This window comes from Sarcophilus harrisii, chromosome 1, assembly GCF_902635505.1.
Source record: "Sarcophilus harrisii chromosome 1, mSarHar1.11, whole genome shotgun sequence".
NCBI classification, from domain to species: Eukaryota; Metazoa; Chordata; class Mammalia; order Dasyuromorphia; family Dasyuridae; genus Sarcophilus; species Sarcophilus harrisii.
In genome coordinates this window covers 380,038,827-380,065,054 of record NC_045426.1, presented here as the reverse complement: position 1 = coordinate 380,065,054, position 26,228 = coordinate 380,038,827, and the positions used below count along the sequence as shown (strand labels likewise).

The 26,228-nt window shown below is 35.7% G+C and overlaps 1 protein-coding gene across 8 annotated transcripts in view; it reads left to right on the top strand.

Annotated features, from left to right (window-relative positions):
• Positions 1-26,228, top strand: part of FHOD3 (formin homology 2 domain containing 3) — a 638,119-nt gene that overhangs the window by 579,638 nt on the left and 32,253 nt on the right. For all 8 annotated transcript variants that reach the window (XM_031946054.1, XM_031946051.1, XM_031946049.1 and 5 more), the window contains 5 exons: positions 1,880-2,038; positions 10,112-10,294; positions 18,196-18,315; positions 19,052-19,213; positions 20,738-20,928. In XM_031946054.1, coding sequence (XP_031801914.1) covers positions 1,880-2,038; positions 10,112-10,294; positions 18,196-18,315; positions 19,052-19,213; positions 20,738-20,928 — 815 coding nt within the window. The remainder of the gene's footprint in view (positions 1-1,879; positions 2,039-10,111; positions 10,295-18,195; positions 18,316-19,051; positions 19,214-20,737; positions 20,929-26,228) is intronic.

Here is a 26,228-nt window from a genome sequence, read left to right as displayed (position 1 = left end):
ACTATGTGAGCTAACTCACATAGTTAACTTCTCAGATCTAAGTCCAATGTGTTTACTTTCCTTGTTAACCCTAAAATTCTCTGTTCTTGGAAGTGAAGATTAATTGGTCTAATTCAAGCCCATATGTCTTCATTTCTTCCCAATGAAGCACTCCATTTGCCTCTGGGAATGACTGAAGTCTCCCAATTTCATCACCTACTCTAATTTTGTAGCTTCTTTAATCTTATTTAATATTTCTAGCCCTAATTCATTATCCTGCTTCTGTGCTATATAAAATATTCCTATTACTATATGTGACAAGTCTATGACTTAATAGGATTGAATTTGTAAATTATGCCCTGTAAATGTTTAATTCTTCCTGAACACTATGCATGTAAGTCAAATTACTACTACCAGGAGAATGGGAATAAGTAAAAGTCACTTAATTTATTGACTAAACTTTGGCTTGTTCTTGCTCTCCAAAAAAAACACAAACAAAAACTCTTTAATTAATAGCAAGCATTCATTTAGTGCCCTAAGATTTGCAGTGTTCCTTACAAATATTTTATCTTCACAACAACCCTAGGTAAGAAATGTTATTAACCCCATTTTACAGATGAGAAAACTGAGGCAGATATAGGTTAAATGGCTTGCCCAGGTTTGCAAACCTATCAAGTATATGAATTTGGATTTTAACTCGTGTCTTTTAGATAGCATATGGCCATTGTATTGCTTAGCTGCATAAACTAATCTCTATAGTCTTCCTGCAAACTCTGTTTTTGCAACAAAAAATTAAAGAGAGATGCTGTGATATAGAGCAAAGTGGGTTCCGCTTCCGGCTCTGCCTTTTGGTAGATATAAGACTCTAAGCAAGTCACATGTATCTGTTTCCTTGTCTGTAAAATGCAGATGATCATATTTGTACTACCTCCTTTCCCAGGTAAGGTGAAGAAAACACTTTGTTAGCTCTAAAGTGCAGTATCAGTTGGAGGAGATTTTTGTCTGTTTTGGACCAGACCTGTGATTTCACTGGTGAAGAAACTACTAAATCACTTCAGAACCTGCTGATAGAGAATTCCTTGCCTTGCTATCTCATTATTTCTCGGAGGTGGAATTTTAATCCATATCTGTCTGACTCTGAGATCAGCTCTCTGACTATTATACCATGATGTCTGCCCTTTACTCTTAAGTAAAGATCTTTTACATTCACATTCCTTTTCTTTCCCTTCCTCTCTATTGTTTCATACCAGCTTTCATCCTGAAAGTTTGCTTTGTTAAGCCAGGTGTTCAAAATCTCAAAGCATAGACTGCTATCTACCTCTCAAATGTGAGTCCCCTGGGGGCAGCTGTATGGTGTTGTGATTGGATAGTATAGTCAGGAAGTTCTAAGTTCAAATCCAACCTCAGACAAGTTAGTTGGGCAAATCATTTAACCTCAGTTGCCTTACAAACTAACAAACAAAAATGTGAATCCCCTGAAAATCTAGAACCAAATAAGACAAATGTTAGCACTTTTCTTAATACTCATCATGGGAACTCTTGCAGGTTTTAGTTTTGTGTCTAGTATTGCTTTGGAAATACAAATTTTGCCCTTTTCTTACCAAATACCACAATTGTCCCTCTTCCCCCATTAAAGGAAAATCAATTTGATTTTGTAATATGTCTGACTTGCAAAGTTCCATTGCCTGACCCATGCTTGGCCTGCGTTCCCCACTGACTCCTTGATCTCTTCATACTGGTCAGTTGCCAGGCCTTCCCTGTCCTGGCTTTGAGCCCTTGGTTTTCCTCCCTAAATAAGTAGTAAGTTGAAAGGCTTATTTTTAACAGTTCCTTGATGAAAGGCACACAGCACCAAAAATTATGAATTAATCTTGAATTTTTCCTTTACTTTCTCACTAAGAAAACTGCTGCAGATGGAAAACGACAAGAAATCATTGTTTTGGACTCAAAGCGTAGTAATGCTATTAACATTGGTCTGACTGTCTTACCCCCTCCGAGGACAATCAAGATTGCCATTTTGAATTTTGATGAGTATGCCCTAAACAAAGAAGGCATTGAGGTAAGAGAAAATATGGTATTTCATCCTGGCTGTCCAATAATATGTTGGTTATGGAAGAGGAGTGATGGATTGGGTAAAGATTTGTGTTCAAGTTCCACTTCTGACATAGACTTGCTGAGTGTCTCTAGTCAACACATTGGATCTCTTAAAGCACCTCTCAGACTTTATCTTGATATATCTGTACTGTTATGAATCTCTTCACTAGGAGAAAAGAAGGAAAAAGGAAGGAAGGAAGGAAAAAAGGAAGAAAGGGAGGAAGGAAGGAAGGAAAGAAGGAAGAGAGGGAGAGAGGAAAGAAGGAAGAGAGGGAGAGAGGAAGGAAGGAAAAAATGAAAAAAGGAAAGAAAGAAGGAGAAAAGAAAGACAAAAAAGAAAAGAAAAAAGAAAGTAGAGGAAGAGAGAGACAGAGACAGAAAGAGAATATTTTTTTCAGAAGTTAATGTCATGGCCCCTTTTGGCTGTATGATAAAGCTAATGGATGCCTTCGCAGGCTAATGGTTTTAAATGCTTAAACATAAATATATAGGTTAAGAAAGGAAACCAATTATATTGATATATAGTTAACAAAATATTAATGGGTCACAGGTTAAGAAATTTCCATTCCAGACATTTATCCTTGTGAAGAACAAGTCTGAAAAAGGGCAGTGTCAAGCATGACAGAGAAAAGGTTGAGTTCAATAAGCACAGCAGATCTATGCCAAGTTGTCATTACCTTGTGATGTCAATAAGAACTATGGACAAATAAGACCAGCATAGGCAAAGTCAGCATGATTTGTGGGACATCAGGAATGTCTCCTTGCCAAAAAAATATTTTTTATATATACACACCATTTTTAACTATGTTGGTTTTAAAATAACTATAAATTAATTTAGCTTTTCCCTCAAAATCATTTGGAGGAAGGGTTAACCTCACAAGTGGGCAGCTTTGCTTATTGCCTGCCTGGTGTGGTCCGGGAAAGGCTAGACCAAAGGGAAGCTAGAGAGTAGCATGAAATTCCCATTTGAATGAAGGCAGAGGAAATAAAAGAAGGAACAGGAATGGTGAAGTCATGTGGGAAAGAGAATTCAGAGGACCATCTGCTTTAGAAATCTAAGACTGCACATAAACTCCTGTAGCCATGGGAGGAAAAGGAGAAAGAAAGAGCTGATCTAAGTGTTGTTTTAATGTTTTAATTTTCAAAAGTGTGATTAACAATTGGTATTTTGAGATGTTATTTGGGCTAATTTTGATTGATGGTTTTTGAAACAATTTCTTTGACTCAATTTCCAGAAATTTTCTTAGTTATTTTTCAAGTGTAAACATATCTTACTCCATCTCTTTGGTCCTTGCAAATGTATATTTAACCCTCCCTCAAAGTACTGCAACCAATGCTACCAGGAACAAGCTCCTTTCAAGCATTTATACCTGAAGGGCTCCCTTCAAAGTGGGCTTTTTGCTTCCAAAGTAATTGCAGACAAGTCTTCTCTAAAGTTCCTCTCGGGCACAGCTGCTTTTAAAAAGTTCAGTAGATGGACTACCCATATGAAAACTTTAAATTAAGTTCAGTCTTTCAATCATAATTCAGTAAATAATGAGGATTAATCTCTGTAAAAAAATACTTTTCTGGAGCCAGCTGGCATTGGAGTCAGAATGGAGTAGAGAAAAATATATTAGAATTGGAGCCAAGGAACAAGAATTCAAACCCAGGCTCTGCTCTGTGATCTGGAGCAAATCACTTAAACTCTCTGAGACTCAGTTTACTTATATGTAAAATGATGGGGTTGATTGTGACATCTACAATCCCCTCCAATTCCCAGTTCTATGATCTTTTGCCATCTTCCCCTCTGGTTGGCTTGCTTATTAATCAAGAGAGAAATCAGAGCTGGAAAAACCTAAGTGCATATTGATGGAACTTTGCTTGAAAAGGTTTTCAACTTGTACCCAAAGGGTCTTTAGCTAATTTGTCTATTTCTTGAATATAAGCAATTTGGATTAGTTCTTCTTTCCTTCCTTCTTTCTTTTTCCTTTCTCTCCTCTTTCCTTTCTTCTCCCTTTTTTTCATTTCTTCTTTCCTCTCTTCTTCCCTTTCTCTTTGTCTTTGTTTCCTTCTCTCCATTCTTTTCCTTTCTTTTCTTTTTCTCTCTCTCCTTCTCTTCCTTCTTTACTCTATCTCTCCCTTCCTACCTTTTTTCTTTCTCCTTTCCTTCCCTTTTTTCTTTCCTCCTTTCCTACCTTCTTTTCCTTCTGTCCTTCTTTCTCTTTCCTTTTCTCTTTTCTTTTTCTTCTTTCTCATTCCTTCCTTCTCTCATTTCTTCTATCCATCTTTCTTTTTCTTCTTTCTCCCTTTTTCTCTCCTCTTTCCCTTCTTTCCTGCCTTCTTTTCTTCTCTTTCCCTTTCTCCATCTCTTTGTTTCTTCCCTCCCTCCTTCCTTCCTTCCTTCTTTGGCAATCACTTGGTCTTGATTTATATTGCAGCAGACCATTTAAGTTACATACTTTTCTCCTTTAGCTTTCCAGGATGACACTAAAGCTCAGCAGATCTGCATATACATGATCTGTGTTTCTAAACAGAACCTTACTAGGCCATCTTAATCCCACTCTGTGTTGTCTCTTAGCAGCCAAATGGCATGGATTCATGCATCATCATGAAAAACTGAACAAAAACATGCAGTCAACTAGATGTCACTGAGGAAACATTCACCAGTTACTTTTAAAGTATTTTAGACTTTAGAAAATGTGGAGAGGGACACAGCCCCTGTGTGAACTAGATTATATTCTTAACTTTTCAAATAAATGTTATAAATTTTCATTTCTATAGTTAAATGTAGGAAAATATTTTTTCTTGCTATTATAATTGCCATAGCTTTCTTGGACCATGTCTATTTGGAGATAGCTAAATCAGGTGAGAACAAATATTCATGATCACTTGGTATGGTGGGAAATAGAAATATCATTCTCTCATACATGTATAAATAAAAGAGACTCTGGAATCGAAGCAACTAAATTCTTAGAGAATTCTCTTCCTGATGCTAATCCACAGGCTTATCTGAAAAGAGGAAGCCCAGAAATCTGGATATTGATTTTTTTTTATTTTTGCTTGAAAACCAGTGAAATATGAGGAGAGAAATAACAAACTAGGAAGTATAATTAAGGAATTTTCTATAAAGTCAGGAATGTCCCATAGAAAGAACCCTTGTGGTGATCCATCATTAACTATGTGACTTTTCAACAAATTATTTAACCCCTCTGTGCCTGATTATTCATCAATATATTAAGCACAATAATACCTGCTTTACTTACCTCACAGCTTTGAGGATAAAAATAACATGTAGTAAATACCTAGGAAAAGCAAAATAATAAAAATAATAAATGATACTCATGTAAGGCAACAATAATTTTATAGAAGTATAATAATGATACTATTAACAATAATTTCTGAAGAACTTTAAAGTTTGTGAAGTATTTTCCCTATTTTTACTATTATTTCCTATTACCACATTTTGTCCTCCCATCCGCTCTGTGAGGTAGGTAATGATATTTTCCCCGTTTTATAGATGGGGAAGCTGGGTCTAATAGAGACACTTGCTCAAGGTGGCAAATTAAATAAGCATTTGAAGTAAACTTGTACTAAGATCTCCTTAGTACCAAGTGTAGGAATCTTTCTATTATACCACCTAGAAAAGTCAACAAATATTTATTAAGTTCCTCCTCTGTGCAGGGAACTGTGTTCAGAGCTAAATGAAAAGCCTTTTTTTATTCAATGCCATCAAATGAAATTTTGATAGTTGTATGCAAACAGATTGTTACAAACAACTTCACATTGCTAGGTTGGCTATCAGATGATAGTCTTTTGAGCCAAGGCTCCTCATGAGATTGTCTTACATGGGGCAAAAGAGCTGAGATCTGTAATAGTTGATGAAGTCAGATCCTGGCAGTATTGAAGTAAAGGTGCCAACAGAGTTGAAATCCAAAGCACAAGAATTCTGGGCCTCTTGTCCCCAAAAGCCTGATATTATTTTCTTTTCCAAAAGTGTTGATGGGGGTTGCCTCATCAGTAAGATGAAGGGTTTGGATGATATGATCTTAGGGTCTTTTCCAACGCTAACATTCAATGGTGCTTTTCCAGACTCAACAAGCAAAATACTTAGTAGTCATGACTTCATCTGCAGGTGGGCTGGATGGCCAAAACCAACAACTTTAATGATCATAAAAAAGATGACTTCTACTTCCTCACTTTTCTTAGAAGCAAGGTTCACACACACTTTGAATTAGTTCTGACGTAGATCTACAGAGACTATTAGGAATCCCAATAAATGTTAGGGTTTTTTCCCTACAAAGCCAAGTATCTCATTATAATAAACACAGGATAACAAACCAACACTTGTAGATTAGATTACAACCTAACTGAGAGCAAGCTCTGTGCATATCTATTTTTAGATCCTCTGCATGTCTTTGTACATATTGGGTACTTAATGTTTAAAATTTATTAAGGACCCTACTGTGTTTAAGGCACATAACAGACAATAATGAAAATGTCCCCACCATCAGAGTTTTTATTCTCTACTTATATCAGCAAAAGTATGTGTTAATTACTATATTAAAATATGTACAAAATAAATTTAATTTAAATATTTTTATTGCTGATGTTTGTTAAATTGGAAAAGAAAAAAACTATGAGTTCATAGGAGGTGACTTTATCCTGCCATGATCCTGTGTCTTGATATAATTTTATTGTCAATGATGTGTAAAAAAATAAAATAAAATAAAACCAACTAGCAGATGGTGGGCTCATAAATCTTCCACACTGAGCAAATGGTTTAAATTAGTCATAGAGTAAAAAACAAAAGTAAGAGTGTTATTACTTTCTCAGGCAGGAACAAAGAAAGCAAGTTATTATCACCATAAAAATAACAAGGATTGTTCTTCCTGTCTACTTAAAGAACCAGTATGCCTATAGAATTGCTCACAAGATTTTGCCATAGAATTTAGCTGAGTACAAAGTATTGTGGAGGGAAGGAAACAGAGAGGAAGAATGAAGGTAAAATTCAACTAAGCCAGATAGTTTGAAAATTAATTTGATACAGCTAACTATTTATGTAAAAACAAAAACAAAAACAAATGGTTACCAACCTCCCAGGAGTGATGTTTAAAATAACTGCAATTAAATTCAACAGTTATTTTCAAACCATGTGTTTCTAAGAAGTGCTGGTATTATGTTGTAATCATAGATGATCAGCAACATTTGATCTTGCCCATATAATGCAAGAATTCTCCCAAATCATTAACCTCATCACCTACCAGAGAGCCTAATGTCCTACCACTGTTCCCTTTCCCAAAATTCTTTCCCCCAATCCTTTTTTGTTTTTTTTTTTTTTGTTTTTTCAGGAGTTCTCTGCTAAAATTCAGGTACTGCTTTACAGGAGTAACATATTGACCCTTATTAGCATATATCATTGTAGGAAACTAAATAGATTAAGAGAGTGGGGGTAAGAGGGGCAGAAAAAGAAACAAAATTTAAAAGATAGATAGAAAGTTGCCAAAAACAAACTTAATTTAAACTCACAGAAGCACAAGATGTTTGAGCTAGATCCAATTCTTAGTGGTCCTGTATATGAAACCTAGCCTTCATCTTAGCCAAGGTGCAATCATTAGACATTTTCTTTACCTAACTAATTCAACCCCTGACCATTAAGGGGCAATATTTGCATTCTGCTTAGAAACCGAAGGAGTTGTTCCATTGTTTCTGAATCTCCAGAACTTACCAATACTTGAAACTTAAGTCTTGGCCCATAGTTTACCAAAGAGCAGAAACAAAAATTCTAAATATTCTAAAGCTCTCCAAGAGCTTTCTTCAGCCTGTGCAGATGTCTTTAGCCCATGTTCACATTATAACCAAACGACTTTCATCCAAACCATTCTACCAGGTGTCAAGATGGTACAAGTAAAGTGTTTCATAATGTGGTTCGACAATAGCACAAAGAAAATTTATTAAATCACTTTTTTCAGGGTGAACTCCTGAAACAAGTCCCACCTGTTAGCAACTTCACTGCTACTGAGTCTTACTGCCCTGTAGAACTAGAACATCCATATGAAAATCCATTTGATCATCTGGATGTTTTGACTACATATTGCCAAATATTCAATTTGTTAGAAACATCTGGGTGTTTGGACTAACTTTCCCATTTTTTATCCAGATGTTTGGTGCTATCTATATGCAGCCAAAGTATCTGCATTTATTCATATAAATCCCAGAAATAAGGGGAGAAAAAAAGCATTTGTGTGTGTGTGTGTGTGTGTGTGTGTGTGTGTGCACATATGCGCATGTATGTTGGGAACAGAAAAAGAGAGTGTATAAAAGAAAAGCACTTGTAAAAAAGATATTTAATTTTGCCATGTAAAACATTGCTTTAGAAATGTCATTGAAGAATTTTTTACATCCCTATAAAGATGCTAACTTGAGCCAAATGACACAAAACAATGAGAATTCATATATCAGTTCAAAAAATTATTCTTATTCTGAGTCTTAGACAAACAGTGAGTGAAAGGAACATCAGGAGCCATACAATCCCATTGCTAGCCACAACTCCATTTCTATGTGACAACTATGGACAAATCACTACTTCCTCAGAGTTGGAACCTAGATACTTTGATCTTTTTTAGTCATTTCAGTCATGTCAGATTCTGTGTGATCCCATTTGAGATTTTCTTAGCAAAGACACTGGAGTGGTTTGCCACTTCCTTCTCCAGCTCACTTTACAATGAGGAAACTGAGGCAAATAGGGTTAAATGACTTACACAAGATCACACATCTAGTAAGTGTCTGAGGACAGATTTGAACTCACATCTTCATGATTCTAGGCCTGGTTCTTTAATTACTGGGCCGTCTCACTACTATTTACTCAGCTCCAAAGCTCTGTGTCTTAAGTTATTTAGGATCATTGTAAAACAAAAGTCAAAAAAAAAAGAAGAAACACTTGATCAAATACACATGTGTCCAGAGATATAACTATAGTAGGGTATTAAAATTATTATTGTTGGATTTAGATTGAGGCAGAGTTGCATGAAGCCTCACTATCTCTCCTAAAGCCACCATTATCCAGTGGCAAGACAGAGTCAAGTTGGCTGGTGATGACTCAAATTGCAGTGGATGACCTTGGTCTCTTCTATATCTAATCTCTTCATGCATGTTTAACCTCTTGCAGTTTCCTTTTTTTTTTTTTTTTTTTTTTTTGGAATTCCCATTGACAGGTTTGCAAACTAATCCTATTTCATTTTTTCCTCTAACTGCTCCATAACACCTGCTTCACCTTCCTTCATGGCTGTTGGAACAAAGTGTTCTCACCTGCCCATTCTACCAGGAGAAGTCTTTACATGTGTGGGTAGAACTTGAGGCTTTGTTCTCAGATTTCCAGTCTAAAGGAAGTGTGCTTTTTCCCTACACCTTGCAGGTAAATCCACCAGTCCTGTGACCAAACTGCCCCGTCTTCTCCCATGGGCACAGACCACCACCTGCTAGTGGTGTCACAGCCTCCCTCTCCTGGGGCTCATCTTTTGTACCATTAGACCTTTCCCTTAGAAGCAGAAAGAGATTGAGTGCTCTTCTGGCATAGGCCCAATGCTGAAGAATTGACCACCAATCACCTGGGTGCTAAAGCACTCTCACTCAAACAATATCAAGCTGCCAGACCTGAGAAGGCACATTGTGCCCTTCATGCAAGTTGCCTTGACAGCTCCCCTCAGCAATAGTTTTCTAAATTCTAAATTTCTAAATAGGTTTGTATCCCTGGTATCTGGCTCCCTACTCATGCTCTGGACAGTGGCTGGGTTTTTTAGTTTGTTGTACCCTGGTCCACGGTCTGAGTTCTCCTTCCACAAATGAATGTTCCCCAGGTATGAGAAATGGATTCTCTCTGTGTCTTCTCTATTGTTTCTCTGAAACATGTATTACTAGAGCAACATGATACTGATGATACATTTGTCAGGAAACACCATAAACAGTAAATATCTCCAGTTTCTAGGAGAATGAAAATAGAAGGCACTGTTGTTTCTGCCACACTATGAATAGAAAATAGATTATTGTTTTCTCTTTCCAGAAAATCCTCACCATGATTCCCACTGAAGAGGAAAAACAAAAAATCCAAGAAGCACAAATGGCCAATCCAGATCTACCCCTCGGCAGTGCAGAGCAGTTTCTCCTCACACTTTCTTCCATCAGTGAACTATCTGCCAGACTCCAACTTTGGGCTTTCAAAATGGACTATGAAGTCATTGAAAAGGTAAATAATTAATGAAGGAAGGAAGAGGTCACACACAACCATTGTTCTTGAGAAATTAGCTCTTCTCATGAGCAAGTAGGGGGTTGTTATGTTTGAGACTTTGAATGGGTGAGTATGTTGACAAAATTTGAAAAATTATGTCCATTTTCTCAAGTACCAGACAGGAATCAACAATCCTCAATATTATATGCTCCAATGAGCCATGCTGAGCCATTCTGTATGACATTAGCATTGTTATTGTTGTCGATACTGTTTCATTCCTTTTCCTTGGGAAGAAAGTGGATATAAGTATAACTTTAAAAAGATCACCATAATAATATAAGTAAAGGATTGGCAAACCATGGCCAACAAGCCTCTTTAAAATCATAAAAACTATTCTGAGCTTGCAAGCTATAAAAAAATAGGTGGCAGGCTGGGTAGGACAATTCTGGTCCAAGTAGATAGAAATAAAGGCATAATCTAGAGAGAAAACTATGGAGACCAAAAGTGAATCAAAGCATAATATTTTCACCTTTTTATTCTTTTTTTGTTTGCTTGGCTTTTTTCCTTTTTGATCTGATTTTTCTTGTACAACATGACAAATTTGGAAACATGTTTCAAAGAATTGCACACATTTATGTCAGATTGCTTACTCTATTGAGGGCAGGGGAGGGAGGGAGGAAGAAAAATTTAGAACACAAAGTTTTACAAAAATGAGTGCTGAAAATTAAGTGTACATGTATTTGGAAAAATAAAATACTACTGAGGAAAAAAACTGAATATGTAATTGGTCAATGTAATTCCTAATAAATGTTTTAATTTAAAAAAAGAAATTAAGGCATAAAGGAAGATAGTGGCAATGAAAATATAGAAGTTGGGGGTCAGATTAAGAGAGATTTTGAAAATAATTTCTACAGTACTGATTGGTAATGAGAAAGATCCGAGAAAGAAAAGTCAAAGATTATAAGCATATTACAAATTGGGTGAATACTCCCAGGGACAATAAAAATAGTGAAATCAGAAAGAGGGACTCATTTTGGACACAGTAACTATCAAGGTAAAAGAACACTGAGGTAGAAATGTCCCTAAAGCACTAAGAGCTATGGATCTCAAATAGAAAAGACTGGTTAGGGAGGAAGATTTAGAAATCATCTGAATAGAGGTGATAGAGAGGTAAGGAAATGAATCTGAATGCCAAGTGAGAGAATGTAGAGATAAAATGCAGAGACAAGGGATTGTAGGGAAACTAAGGAGCCAGTGAAGGAGATAGAGATAATGTTATCTAGAGGTAGGAAGAGAATCGGGAAAACATAGTGTATCTGAAGTCAAGAGTAGAAAGGGTGTGGCCAACAATGACTAGAATGATGAAGTCTAAAGAAAAAAGCCCATGAGCCAATCTGCTCCCTAGTACCTAAGACAAAGACAGACAATCTAAAAATCAAATTCTATGGGAGTGCCAACCTGCTTTGAGCACAGTTCATACCACTGAGGGTAGAGCTCTGCCAAGCACAGAGAACCTTCCTGTCCTTGGCCCCAGTCTTTAGAGAGATCAGCCCTACTATCAAAACCATAAAGACTGGAAAAGCTCCATGTTTTAGTGGTAAAACTGCCAAATATCTTCAGGCAAGAAGGAAGGGAGGAGAGAACTGCCAATGGTCAAGCTAGATAGAGTCTTTATGAAAGAGAAGGCTGGAAGAATGATTATTGGTTTCAAATGCTGTTATTATTCACCTTTAAAAAGGAATGCTAAAATGTCCATCATGGCAACTCTTTCAATAAATAGAAGTTGATCTCCAGGGCTACTTCTATTTTTAAAATTCTGTATTCTATGCTCTCAAGCTGTATTTCACCACTGTCAGGAGACTGACCACAATTCTTTCATAAAGGCAAGTGAAGCACATTATGAATTGGACACTTCTATCATTTGCTGCAAATCAACTTAATCAATAATCCAATAATCAAAAGATCAACAACAGTCATACAACAATAAAAGTTACATCATAACTATAAGATGGTGGAAGCATGTTATAGAGCAATTGTTCTTTTAAAAAAATCAGGATGTTTTACCAAATTGCAAATTTAGAAGTATGATATGGCAACCACAAAGGCTAGTAGAAACTTGGGCTCCACTTAAAGGGTCATAGCTTCCAGAAAGAGGCAAGTGCTAGTCCTGCTGCTCTCATCAAACATCATTCTGGGTATTGTGTTTAGTGTTGGAGCCACAGTTTAACAAGGACATTGAGAGGCTTGAGAAGGTTTAGAAATTAGCAGCTAAGATGGTGAAGGCTCTTGAGGCCATGTCATATGAGAAACACTTTAAGGAATTGGTCATATTTAATTTGGAAAAGAGAAAATTCAAGCGAGACTGGATGGTGGCCATTGTCAAAAATTTGAAGAGCTATAACCTGGAGAAAAGACTATACCTCTTCCATTTATCCTCAGTGATGAAAAGTTGCAAAGAGAGCAAGGAATCTAGAACTGATTTCAGGAAAAACTTCATAATAATCAAAACTATGCCAAAGTATAATGGGCTGCCTTGAGACATACATGGTTCCTTTTCTTTAGAGATCTTAAAACAGAGGCTGAATGATCACTTGTTGGGTATATAACTCCTAATAAATGCCTTAATTTAAAAAAAAGAAATTAAGGGCATAAAAAATTCTTTCATGTGTGGATAAGACTAGATAATCACTAAGATTCCTTCCAACTCTCAAGTTTTGTGATTCTATAAAACAATTATTGAATTCTTATCATGGGTTTATTATGTGTTTAGCAGGATGCCAAGTCTAAGATATGGGCCCTTTCTATCTGGTGTTACTATCTTATTGGGAAGAAATGGCACATTTTACTAAGATATCCAACACATATGCACATATAATTAGCTAATAATGCATAGAAAGCACAGGAATAGTACAGATGATAAATTTCCAAAGAGTTCCAAAGAAGGAGAAAACTTGTAAATGGGAAAGATCAGGATATACTTATTATTGAAGGTAAGATTTAAGATATGAAAGTAAGATTTAGATAAGGCAATAAGAGCTCACACCAAGCATGAGGGTGAACAAAAGGGCAAAGATTATGCATGCTTGAGAGATAGTGTAGGTATACTGATTAAACTGGCCAAATTAAAACAGGGGGTTTAAGCCATCCCCCAGGTCTGAAACACAAATATTCTGCACTTTCGCCTTTTAGCTTAACTCATATACCTTTTTCCTCCATTTTCTATCCCATCTGTTTCCCTGGTGAAGGGATTCTCTAGTTCATAAAAATTCACTTAGTAGACTTTGGATCTCTCCTTTACCTTCATCACATTCTAATATGTAACATATTCAAAAACAGAAAGCAATCAAGTGTCAACTACTACAGAGAGATCAAGAAGTATCACCAAGGAAAAGCCATTAAAATTGGTCATTAAACAATCGTTTATGACTTTGGAAATGGCAGTTTCAGTTGAATGATGTAGCAAGAGGCCAGAATGCAGAGGGTATTAAAGAGCGAAGGAAAAGTAAGCAGAGGAACTTAAGCTATATGGTTTTCTCAAGTACTTTAGACAATGAGGAGAGATACTAGATAATAACTAATAGATTTAGATTGAATGAAAGATTTTTTTTTCATAATGAGGGAGACATGGGCATATTTATAGATAATAGGAAGTAGCTAGAAGATGGGGAGAAATTAAAAAATAAGAGAGTGAGGATGATAGCATAGGCAATTTTCTAGAGAAGTTTGGAGGAATGAAGGCGAAAACAACAGTGCATGGTATTTTGCTACATAGATGTCATATTCCCCTCTCAGGGCAATATAAATTCCTGGAGAGCCAATTGTCTTTTTTTTTAATGGTTATAGCTAGGAAAATACATTGTATCTAAATGAATCCTTAATAAATGTTCACTGTTATTGAATTTGTGTTGCTGTCCTTTGAAATATGACATTATGTACAAAGCAAAGGTCCAGATTTTAAAGGTCCTTGATCACCAGGCCTAAAAAAAAAAAAAAGAAAGAAAGAAAAAAGAGCTTTTTTCAGTAGACAGTGAAGGACCTTTGAAGATTATTAAGTGGAGAAATAAAATTATGAAATCTGGCATCACAGGAAGGACAGACCTAAAAGGAAATATTAGAAATAAGGACACCAGCTAGGAGTAAATAGTTGTATCAGTTCAGATGAAAACAGATATGATTCTGGTCCTGAATTTTCCATTTAAATCATCCTCTAGAAAAAGAACTGAAGGTCCAAGGAAATAAATAAATGACAAGGTCAGTGTCACACAACTACTTTGTGGCAGACCCAAGGTCAGGCTTCAGCTCTTCTGACCCCAAGTCCAGCATTCCTTTCAGTATATGATCCAAATTCTCAAATGCACAAGGGAGCCTCAAGGCTGTAATTACTCTTTGCAGATGCAGTCTACAGCAAAACATATGCTTAAGCAAATATAAATCCAAGTGGCTTTATCTGTAAACACCATCCTCCCTGTCCACTGTAAAAATAGTTATCCATTTCAGTGATATTCTAAAGGAACAAAACCATTTTGATGTCTCCTTTTGCTTGTTAAAAGTGGATTCTTCCTTTAATCCCCCTGGGTCATTTTAATGTAATTAATTTACATAAAAATGTATCTGTTCTGATCCCAAAAACCTGGAAACTTTATGGCAAGCTGGTATAGAATGGAGCTTGCCAAAGAGCTTTTAGTCTGATAGCTATAGCCAAAGCACAGTCCTGTGGTCCATTCCTCCCTTTGGCACTCAGGGCTGTTGGGGGGAAGGGAAGAGGAGCAGTATGGGTGACTCCAGGAAATGACATAATATTCGTTAGGCTTGGATATTGCAGGTATAGGGAGCTGTAATCACAGCTGGTTTGTGCCAGGCCCTGGACTTCCTCTCTTGAGTAGGCATCAACTCCAATACAATAGAAATTGGGACTGTCTGATGAACATAAATGAATACTTGAAAATCCAGCCCAGTTTTCGTCATAATTCTACATAAATTTATGGGATTGGGCCAGTCTTAAGCATAAGCGGAGTACAATGCTATCTAAAAAATTGGTATTTGAGCGGCACTGAATAGATCTCTCTTTGCAACATATCTCCACACTCCAGCCGTGTCAGTTCCCAGAAGTTTACCATTGGTCAGATCACATCTAAAGTTTCATGCTCAGGTCTGGATGGCATATTTCAATCAGTCAATCAATGAACATTTATTAAGTGTCTTGTCTGTACCAAGCATTGGGCTAGATGCTAGGGATATAAAGTTTAAAAAAGAAAAGAAAAGAAAGTCTCTTCCCTCCAAAAGCTTACATTCTTTCTTCATTCTGTCTTGTGCATAGTTGTGTAAAGAACAGTTGAAGTTGCTTCATTTGAAGGTACTATGGGGAATGAAAAGATTTAGGGAAAATGCAATAGTTATCCTTAATTCATATGGAAGAGGAAATAGACATATTCTGCATAGATCCAAAGAATAAAACCAGGACCAGTGAGTGGAAGTTTCAGAAGTAGGTTTTCACTTTGTGGAAGGAAAGGCTAATCTAACAGATATAATCAAACAGAAATACTGAACTCTGTCACCAGAATTGTTCAATCTGGAATTAGAGAAACCTGTCTAGGGGATATTATGGAAGAAATTTTTGTTTAAGGTGGGAAGTTAGACTCAATAGCTACTAAGGAACCGTGTATCTCTAAAATTGAAGAAAATATTCTCCTTGCAAGCCTACTTATAGTAATAATATACTTAGCAAATACTTGTTATAGATAAGATTTCATTTCAGCCTATTTCCCATCTTAATTTAAATAATTTCTTGGAGAAGAGGAGTGGAGCCTGTTAAGGCATTGACTTGTCATGTCACTAGTGTTGGAAACTCTGGGTCAAATAACTCCCCCTACCAATATAGATCTGTTTCTTTCATAGATTGAATTTTGTTTAGGGCACTGAGAACTTATTTGGTCAGGATCATACAACTAGTATGTATCAGAGGTGGAGCCTTTTTTGACTCCAAGAGAAAGTTCTATATCTATTAATTCAATTTCTCAGTCTACTTAGTTTTTATGACCTACTTTTCCATTTCATCTTAGCCACATACAGAAGTAAATATGCGCTTACTTTTGTTTCAGTTACAAATATTCTTCTATGTTCATTAACTATAAAATTGCTTTTTCTGATCATAATATTTTATCATTCCATATTTCCCTTTGTTTCAGGACCCCTAGATCTATTGTTTGTTCTCACTCTAATCTCTACTCTAATCTTGTACTTTCCCAGGCCATTGCCTCTTCACTTGCACTCTATTCTTTTGTCAATCTTGACTCCTTGTTGAATTAATTCAATTCTACACTGTGCTATAATCTCAAATCCTATTTTCCCTTGTCTTATCACCAGTCACACTTTACCAAAGCTAAACTCTAGACTTCTTAGCCAAACAACTACTTGGTTATTTTCTTCCTCCCCATGAGATGTGGATGAGCCCCACTGGAGAAAATCACAACATGGTGCTGACTGCATTCACTACAAATTTATTTAATTTCAGCAAGAGCCTCACTACTTATGTATTGTATATAATGTGATTGTTCAACTCCTCTCTCACCACAGGAATAGTTCCAAACCTACTTGTTTCCCTTCAAACTTCCCACAGCTTATCTTCCTTTAATCTTCAAACATGTCAGACTTAACATGTCTAAAAGACAACTTATTATCTTTCTTCCTAAATCTTCCCTTCTTTCAAATTTCTTCACTGATGTCTAGGTCATGACCATTTTCCCAGCTTTGCAATCCCATTGTCATCCCAATTCCTCAGTCTTAAACTATATTCCAACCAATTTGTTAATTCTTATCATTTCTATCTTTAAAATATCTCAGCTCTAGAGATCTTTTGTCCACTGACACAGCCATTATCCTAGTTCAGGCCTTCATCCCTTGCAATATCCTAAATTTTCTCCTTAAATCACATCTCTTCTACTTCATTCTGAACTTCACTCAGGTGCCAAAGTATTTTTCTAAATATTATGCACATACTTACACTCAATAAACTCCAGTGGGTCCTTACTTCATCTAAGAGCAATAAAAACTTTTTTTTTGCATTCAAAGCTCTTTAGAGCCTGGTTCCTTTTTATTCCATATATATACAAGTCAAAACATAACAGCCTACTTTCTCTTTCTCACATGTGATGCTCCAACCTCTATCTCCATGCCTTTGTACTGTCTATTCCTTATTCCTGGATTGTTCCTCCTAACTTCCTAAGTTCCATATTTTATAATACCTGGATTCCTTTTAATATTCAAACATTACCTTTTCCAGGAGACTTATCTAGGCTTCCCAAATGGTAGTATCTTCCCCTCTAAGACTGCCTTCCATGGATCTTATATGTAGCTTGTGCATATCTAATTGCGTATTTAATTGTTTACATGTTTGTCTTCCCTATTAGAATATGAACTCCTTGAGAAAGAGCCTGTTTTCTCATTTCTTTGGATCCCACAAGCTTAGCACAGTCCTTGGCACCAAGTAAACCCTTAACTAATGCATATTAACTAATTGGTTAAATGTTCTAAATTAATGAGTTTTACTTAAAGCAAACATGCTTGGATCACCTAACACAGAATAGGGAAGCATAGATCCCAAAGCTAAGAAAGAAAAGTGTCAAGGAAAAGGATCAAAATAAATTAAAGGATTAGGAGTAGAGAAATAAAAAGAGAGCAAGAAAAGAATATTTGAAGGGAAGGAGCAAGAAAGAGAAAAGGAGGGGAAAAATTGTGAGCGTTGAAGAATAATCTAATGTTCGTCAACTGAGTCAGTTATCTGTGGTTGTGAAGGGGCTAAAAATCATTATGGATATTATGGATAATGTCTGCTAATAATAATAGATAACAGTAACAGTAATAGAAAATAGAAATGTTATGTATTCCAATTCTACTTTCTTATCCTTTTTTTTTACTGGCAGGAGGTGGCTGAACCACTTTTGGACCTGAAGGAAGGAATAGATCAATTGGAAAATAATAAAACCCTGGGCTTCATTTTGTCTACTTTGTTAGCCATTGGTAACTTCCTCAATGGTTCTAACGTAAGCATCTTATCATCTCCCTGTTCTTTTGGTAGTAGGAACATTTATTAATAAAAGTTGCAGCTATGATTTCTCATAACATTACATTTAATAAAAACTCTTCATCATTATTCGGGGAAATATGGGAGAAATTTTATCCTGAGAACACATGCTTCTTAGAACCACTGCTTCTAATGTAGCTCTGAAGCTTTTATGTCAATATATCATCTTGGGGAAAATGTGCAGATTTTTTCTTAATGCATATTTATTCCTGTCAAAGGGCCATCTCTAGTGTCTTTCTCTTTTCAATTTTTTCCATACTGCATATTCAAAAAATGTTTATGCTTATAGAAGAGCTTAGCATTTTAAATTAATTTTTAAAAATAGTCAATGGAAATAGGTAAAAGAAAAGTTGATAAAATTGGAGGGAGGATGGAGAGAAAGAGTACAACAGGCTTCTGAGTAGTAGAGAACTTGAGGGAAGTCATCATGAGATGAAGGAAAATACTGGGGATGAAACTAGGTCATCACAAGCATAATTAATTTGCCCTGCACCAAAAGTCTTTGGTGAAGAGATAATGGGGAATTGAAAGAGACCTAATACTGTAGAATGGTCATCCCTGTAATGCCTAAAGGTTTAACAGAAGAGAGCTTTAAAACAGACACAGTTTCCTAATATAGCTTATGTTCTCTTTAGGAGACAGAGTAAAACAAAACAGGTTTAAACTTATTCCCTTTTTCTTTTCTTGCCAAACAGGCCAAAGCATTTGAGTTGAGCTACCTCGAGAAGGTTCCAGAGGTCAAAGACACTGTGCACAAACAGTCCCTTCTTCACCATGTGTGCACAATGGTGGTGGAAAATTTCCCAGACAGTACAGATCTATATTCCGAGATTGGGGCCATCACTAGGTCAGCCAAGGTACGTCTGTGAACAATGAAGAAAAGTTTTGCCTTTGCTGCAGATGTTGGATCTTTAACAGTTTTCTCCAGAACAAATGCTGAAGTGTTGCTTTCAGTCTGCCTGCTGTCATGTCTGTTATGAAAATGACTTCTTATTGTATTGTTCTTAATGAACTTTAAAGGCATTCTTTTACCTCTCTTATCTCTTCTTTAGCTCTTCCCACTGGGTCTTTAAGACAATCATGCTACCCTTTCCTAAATTTTACTTGGCATCTTGGCACAATAACAATACTCTGAAAAATCCGGAGTTTAATTTTTTGGTAAACAGAATAAATTGTCATATCCTTGATTTGTCCTTCATTAGCTTAGACTGTGATCCATCCATGCTGAACCATCCTGCTCGAGTCTTGTCCATAGCAAGAACCTCCATAAGTTCACCGTAAGAGGAAAGGAATGGGAGACTGGGACAGCCAGTGAGCCTAAGATCCTCCTTGATTTCTCCTGAAATCAAGAAAGTACTAGAAGAGCACTCTGACAATTCATCCATCATCCCTCACTCTTGTCATGTGATCAATCCATCTTCTCTTCCTATCATACAATTTCCAGATGGCATCTTTTAGTCCTGTTCTTCCAAATGTCTCATGGGCAATCCTAAAGTTTTGTAAATTGGTTCTCCTCAAGGTTCACCCCCAAAACAGGAATTTGTCCTAGGGCATAAAAATAAAAAGGAGTTGTATTCTCCCATCTTCCCTTTCCCCATACCCCTTAAATCCCAAACCCCTTGGGAATAAGAAAATAACAGGTTCATGGAGTCTGGGGTCTGAAAGCAGCAGGCCTTTATAGAATAGAGTCATTAGAATGAAGTGTTCCATGAAGGAGGAGAGAAAAGGAAGAAAATAGAGAAGGGAAGAGGATAAAAAGAGAGATTTGTTTTCCTTTTGAACACCCAAGTTTTTTATTTTCCTATTGCCTTCTGAGTTTGCAAATGGTAACTCTTATGATTAGTTCAGCCATATGATGCTTCTTGATGGTTATCCCTACATCAGTCTGTTTATAACAAACGAGATAATGTACAAAAAGCATTTTGCAAATCATAAAGTGCCATATGAATATGAATTTCAAATGATTACCCATTTTTTAACCTTTATCTAGTGAAATGTCATTTTAGAAGAAGAAAAGATTATCTTGCTCAACTCTATGTGGAAGAGTCTCTGACCAAACACTTTGTCCCTTCATCTTGCTGTGCAAAGTTTGAGTTTTGGTAATATTTCTTTCCATATATGACAGAAAAAGATACCTCCATTCCCTAGGTTTCACTTGGAAAATAATTTTACAGCCAATTGTCTATATCAATGTGCATAGGAAAGATTTTCAAATTATTATTCCAAGCATTAATCAAAAAATTTTGTTGTTGTTGTTGTTTTAATTTTTTGACTTTTATGGACTTTATAGCCCAGATGGCTCATTTACAGATTTGGTGATCATTTGTTCCAGAGACTTGATTAATGTTAAAAAATATATATATATCCTCCCTTTTTTTCAGGTTGACTTTGATCAACTTCAAGACAACTTGTGTCAGATGGAACGAAGATGCAAAGCATCATGGGATCACCTCAAGGCAATTGCTAAACATGAAATGAAACCAGTTTTAAAGCAAAGAATGTCTGAGTTTCTGAAAGACTGTGCAGAAAGAATTATAATTCTGAAGATTGTTCACAGAAGAATAATTAATAGGTAAAGGGGTTGAAACATTAGCATATTGATAGTTTGAAAATACTCTTTAAAGTATAATGTGGTAAATAAGATTATTAGAATTTTTGTTGAAAATTCAAGACAAGAAGTGTTTATTTGTCCTGGATATCAGTCATTTCATCTGCACAATAGATTTCTTCTGAAGAAAATAATCACACCACTTCATAAATTCAAAGGATTTTATTGTTAAAATGGGTACCTGGAACCTTCAGTGCAAACAGAATCTTGACTAGAGTTTCTCTACCCTGGGGACTCCCTTCTCCTGAAAGAATTTCCAGCTTCTTAGCTAATAGTTCCACCTCTCAGATCGGTCACTATGGCCTATATTCTGTCTCTGGGGGACAATAACAAAGGCAGAATTCCTAAGTCTTTCAAAGTTGTTTGTCTTTACAGTATTGCTTTTAATTTCTATAAATTGTTCTACTGGTTCTGATTACTACACTGGATCATACAAGTCCTTAGAGAGTTATCTAAAAATATCCCCTTCATTATGTCTTATAGCACAATAGTATTCCATTATGTTAATATAGGATAATTTGTTCAGCTATTTCCTAATTGATGGGCATCCCTTATTGATGATGAAATATATTATCCACATCTTGTCAGAATAAGAGACAGGCTTTAGATATGTAATAGGATTCACATTGTTGGACATGGGTCTTAAAGAGATTTTATTTTCTTTCAGGGAGAGAGAATTTAAGGGAAAAGAAAATAAAAGCTTGTTACTTGAAAAAAATAAAATTTAAAAGGTTGAAAAAAGAAAAAGGACAGGACTGGCAGAATACTTGGTTTCATGACCCATGGCAGTTGAATACCTTTAGTAGATCACTTAATTCTTTACTGGTAAAAGTGTGATATTATATACATTATCTTGCTCAGCTCTATGTGGAAGAGTCTCTGACCAGATACTTTGTCCCTTCATCTTGTTGTGCAAAGTTTGAGTTTTGGTAATATTTCTTTCCAGATGTGACAGAAAAAGATAACTCCATTCCTTAGGTTTCACTTAAAAAGTAATTAAGCAGAAATGGAGGTTTTTGACATCTAATTCAATCCCTCATTTTACAAATGAGGAAACTGAGGTTCTAGGAAATTAAGTAAGTCATGAAGTACTTAAAAGTAGTTAATGGTAGAGCAATCTTAGCAGAGATCAAACAACTTTGTCATGTAGACAACACACACAACTCATTTTTTCCTTAGGGGAAAAGGGCATGTTATAGGAGTATAATTTCACAGAGTATATAATTAGATAGAAACATCATACATTTAATGTGACACCATATGTTTTAAATTAGTGATTCTCAAAGCAGCAACTAAAGTGACTTAGAAGTATCTATGTGTATATAAATGAGGTTTTCAGTATGGAGATCAAGTTTCCAGTATCACTAAAATGAACTTTAAAGGAAAGACAAAGACTATATGGTTTGGATTATTTTTTCCATGAGCAAAGTAATCTGAGAGAGACACGAACAGAAAGACTGAGAGACAGACAGACACCAAGTTATAGAGCAGTTATTAACTTTACCAAATACTTAATATACCTTACCTTTTGAATCACATTTTTAGCATACAATGACTTCCATATACATTATATCATTTTATCTTTATAATATCCTATGAGGTGGTCTGTGAAGGTATTTCATTTATAGATGAAAAAATGGAACATTAAGATCATAGAACTAATAAGAATTAAAACTTGAAGGCACATCTCCTGACTTTTATTCTTTGCCTCTTTAAAATCATGCTGGTTTCTTGGCTTCATACAAACATTCACCAGATTGACTTCATTTCACTCCAGCCATAAACTCTACCATGTTCTGTGTTAGATGCTTAGGATAGAAAGATACAAACAAAACAGCTCCTTCCTTCAAGGAGCTTACATTCTACTAGAACGATAAAGCATATATTCTTTTAAGTTCTTGACTTCCCTGGTACATGTAAAGTATTGGTAATTGTCACCCCAAAAAAAACTTTTACAATCAACTCCTTAAGAACATATCTCTTCCTAACAGAGAGGTACTCCTGCATGTCCTGTATGTGTGCCTGGGTATATATATGTATAAATGCATGTGTATGTGCATATATGTTGAAAATGAAATTGTGTTTAAAAATCCTTAAGTATAATAATAGAATTAAAATTAAAAGTTTTTTAAATTTATAAATAACAATAATAGTTACATAGTTCTTTCTCTTCCTTCACTCAATATATTTCTTTTCTCCATCAATCTTATCCTGTGTTCTGATGAATAACAACTGGGCAGAATACAAAGATTCCATAAAAAGTAAGATTGCAGGTGACCAGATGTTCTACATTAGGGAGGATGACAGTCCTGGATTTTGACTTCTTGTCCTTACTGGTCCATCAATCAAAATGTCCCTCATCAATACTATTTCCATCCTACAGGGGTATTATCACCTCTTTCTTATCTTTTTCATCCCCATAGAAAGTAATATTTGCTTTTGATTTTCTTATACAGTTAAACCTAATTAATTCAGGCTCCAGTATTAAAAATATATAAATATTCAAACAAAGGGCAGGAAGGGGAAATGAATAAGCATTTATATGGAGTCTACTATTTATTTTATTATTCTATTATATAATAATGTTATATGTAATTATATAACAATATTGATATTAAAATATTATATATTTTACTATTTATAAAGCCAAGCACTTTGCTGAACACTTTGGAAATATTATTCCAATATTTGGAAATATGAGATAATATTTCATTTGAACCTCAAAAACCCTGTGAAGCATCTTCTCTTATTATCTCTATGTTATAATTTAAGAAACTAAGGCAAACAGGATTAAATGACTTACCTATGTTTGCACAACTAATAAGTCAGATCTTCCTGATTAAACCTGCACTCCATCCACCATACCACCTAGCTGCCAAGAGCTAAATTAGTTTATCTGTATATTATCTAGAAAAATGTTTAATCTTAAAGGTTCACCTTAAAACACTAAAGAATCACCATTTACTGAAAACTGTTGTGCTAATTGCTAATTATTTCTTTTTGTTAAAGTAGGTTCCCTAAAGGTCTCTATTTTTTAGTCAGTTTCCAATCATTTATAAATTGATTCCCCAAATGCTTTTTGAGTACCTAAGGCTCCATTGGGAAGCAAGGGAGATACACGGATGAATATTGAGGATCTGGTTGGAAAGTCAGGTTGGAGTCAGATTGTAGAGGGATTTAGGCCTATAATCAGTAAGCAAACAAAAAATTTTCATTTTGGAAGGCTAATCTGAACTGATTTGCTATATGGGATGGATTAAAGGGATGAAAAACTGGAGAGCAGTTTAGAAGGCCATTGTAATTATTCCAATAAGAAATGATAAGAGCCTAAATTCAAGTAATGGTATGAATAATAGAAAGGAGACAATAGATGTTAAAGGTATTAGAGAAAGAGAATCTATAAGAACATTCAAGGGAGAGGTTGTTTTTATTTTGTTATTTATCCTCCATTCCTGAAGAGGACCATGACATCAGGGAGGTGATGCCATGGCTTACAAATGAATTGGATTTAAGTGAAGCAGGGCTGTGCATATTCACTAGCTCACTTTCTTCTTTGGAGCCATCTGAGATCAGTGGCTAGATCAGTATGACTAGAGATGACCTCTGATGCAATGGAAGACCTTGGCCTTTTTAAGCTAAGGTCTTTTCCAGGTCTCAGTTTGACTGAAACAACACGTATTCAGTAATTAAAGGTAGGTAAGAAATGAGGCAAAAAATGACCTCTTTTAGCTAGTTAAGAAAAAAGTTCAATTTGGGAGGGGAAGATTCTTAGGGTTTCCGGCCAATACAGAAATAATTGCTATTTATTTCACTCTGAGCAATCAGGGCCCAAACTATGACCCCACGAGTTTGGGCTGAGACCTATTGTTGGTGAATAAATAAGAGGCAGATAAATATGGGTTTATATATCAAGTAAAGTTTATATATGCAAGGTCCTTAAAAAAGAAACATAGCCCTTAAATCCCAAGATATCTATTGAGTGTATGTGATCAAATTTTACACTACCCTTACAGATATACCTTATGTGGACAGAGGATGTAGGAGAAGGAAAAGAGAAGAGTATTAGATGACACAGAGATTTCCAGTACTGGTGACTGGTAGAAAAGTAGCATTGTTAACAGAAATAAGGGAACTAGAAGGAAAAGTTAGTCTTAGGGGATAAGAAGATAAGTTCAATTTTAGTTAAACCTCTCTTAAATATTTAGAATGAATCCTGAATCTCAGGAGATTAATCAAGGCTCACCTGATCCCCAAAGAACACCTAAGGGATGAATCTTTCCTTTATTTTAATGAGGCAACTGGGGTTAAGCGACTTGCTCAGGATCATACAGCTAATAAGAGTGAAGTGTCTGAGTCCAAATTTAATTCAGGTTCGCCTGACTCCAGGGCCTGACTCTACCTCCTGTGTCATCTAGATGCTGCAGGGATGAATCTTTTCACTGGATGAGCATAAAATTCTCCTCATCCATGTATTTTATTGGATGTCTAGTCATTTCACAAATATGAAAAATACAGGGCTAACAAACTCCCAACATGTTGCCTTATCAATAAATCCACTGCTGGTAATTGCAATTGGACATTCTCAAGAATACAAAGAAGATTGGAGGAAGTAGCAGTGGGAGGTGGAAAGGGGATAGTCCCTATCTTTACAATCTTAACCCTGTAGTTGAAAAATTTAGCTATATACTGGTCTCTACATTTGATTCCTTTGTCTTCCTTTCCCTCTCACCATTATCTCTCTACCTATTACCTATCCATTATGACCTCTAGATTACCCTCACTGTCTACTTTCTCAAGTTTTATCTCTGACCTTCAGAGCACTAATGGAGGAACTCAAATTTCTGTGGTAATTGTATCCACTAAAAAAATATATGTTACCTAATCTTAAGTGGTCCCTCAATGCTGCATGGCAGTATTTTTATTCTTCTAGAATTAAATATCTGTCTTATCTTCTTCAGAAGCTTTTTCAACCTTATTTTCTCTCCTCAAAATTCTGCTACCTGTACTACTACTCCATCTCTTTCAGCTCATGTCTTTCCTCTTATTTCATGAGAGACTATCTATCAAAAGTATCTTCCTACTTTCTTCTGTTTTTCTAAATAAAAATAGAATTTTTTCCACTGACTACATTAAAACTATATAATCTATACCCATATTAGAAATTTTCATTCACACACACACACACACACACACACACACACACACCCTAATGGAATTGTTCCAACAGCCATTCTGACTGTAAACCTATATATAGCCAGACAAAT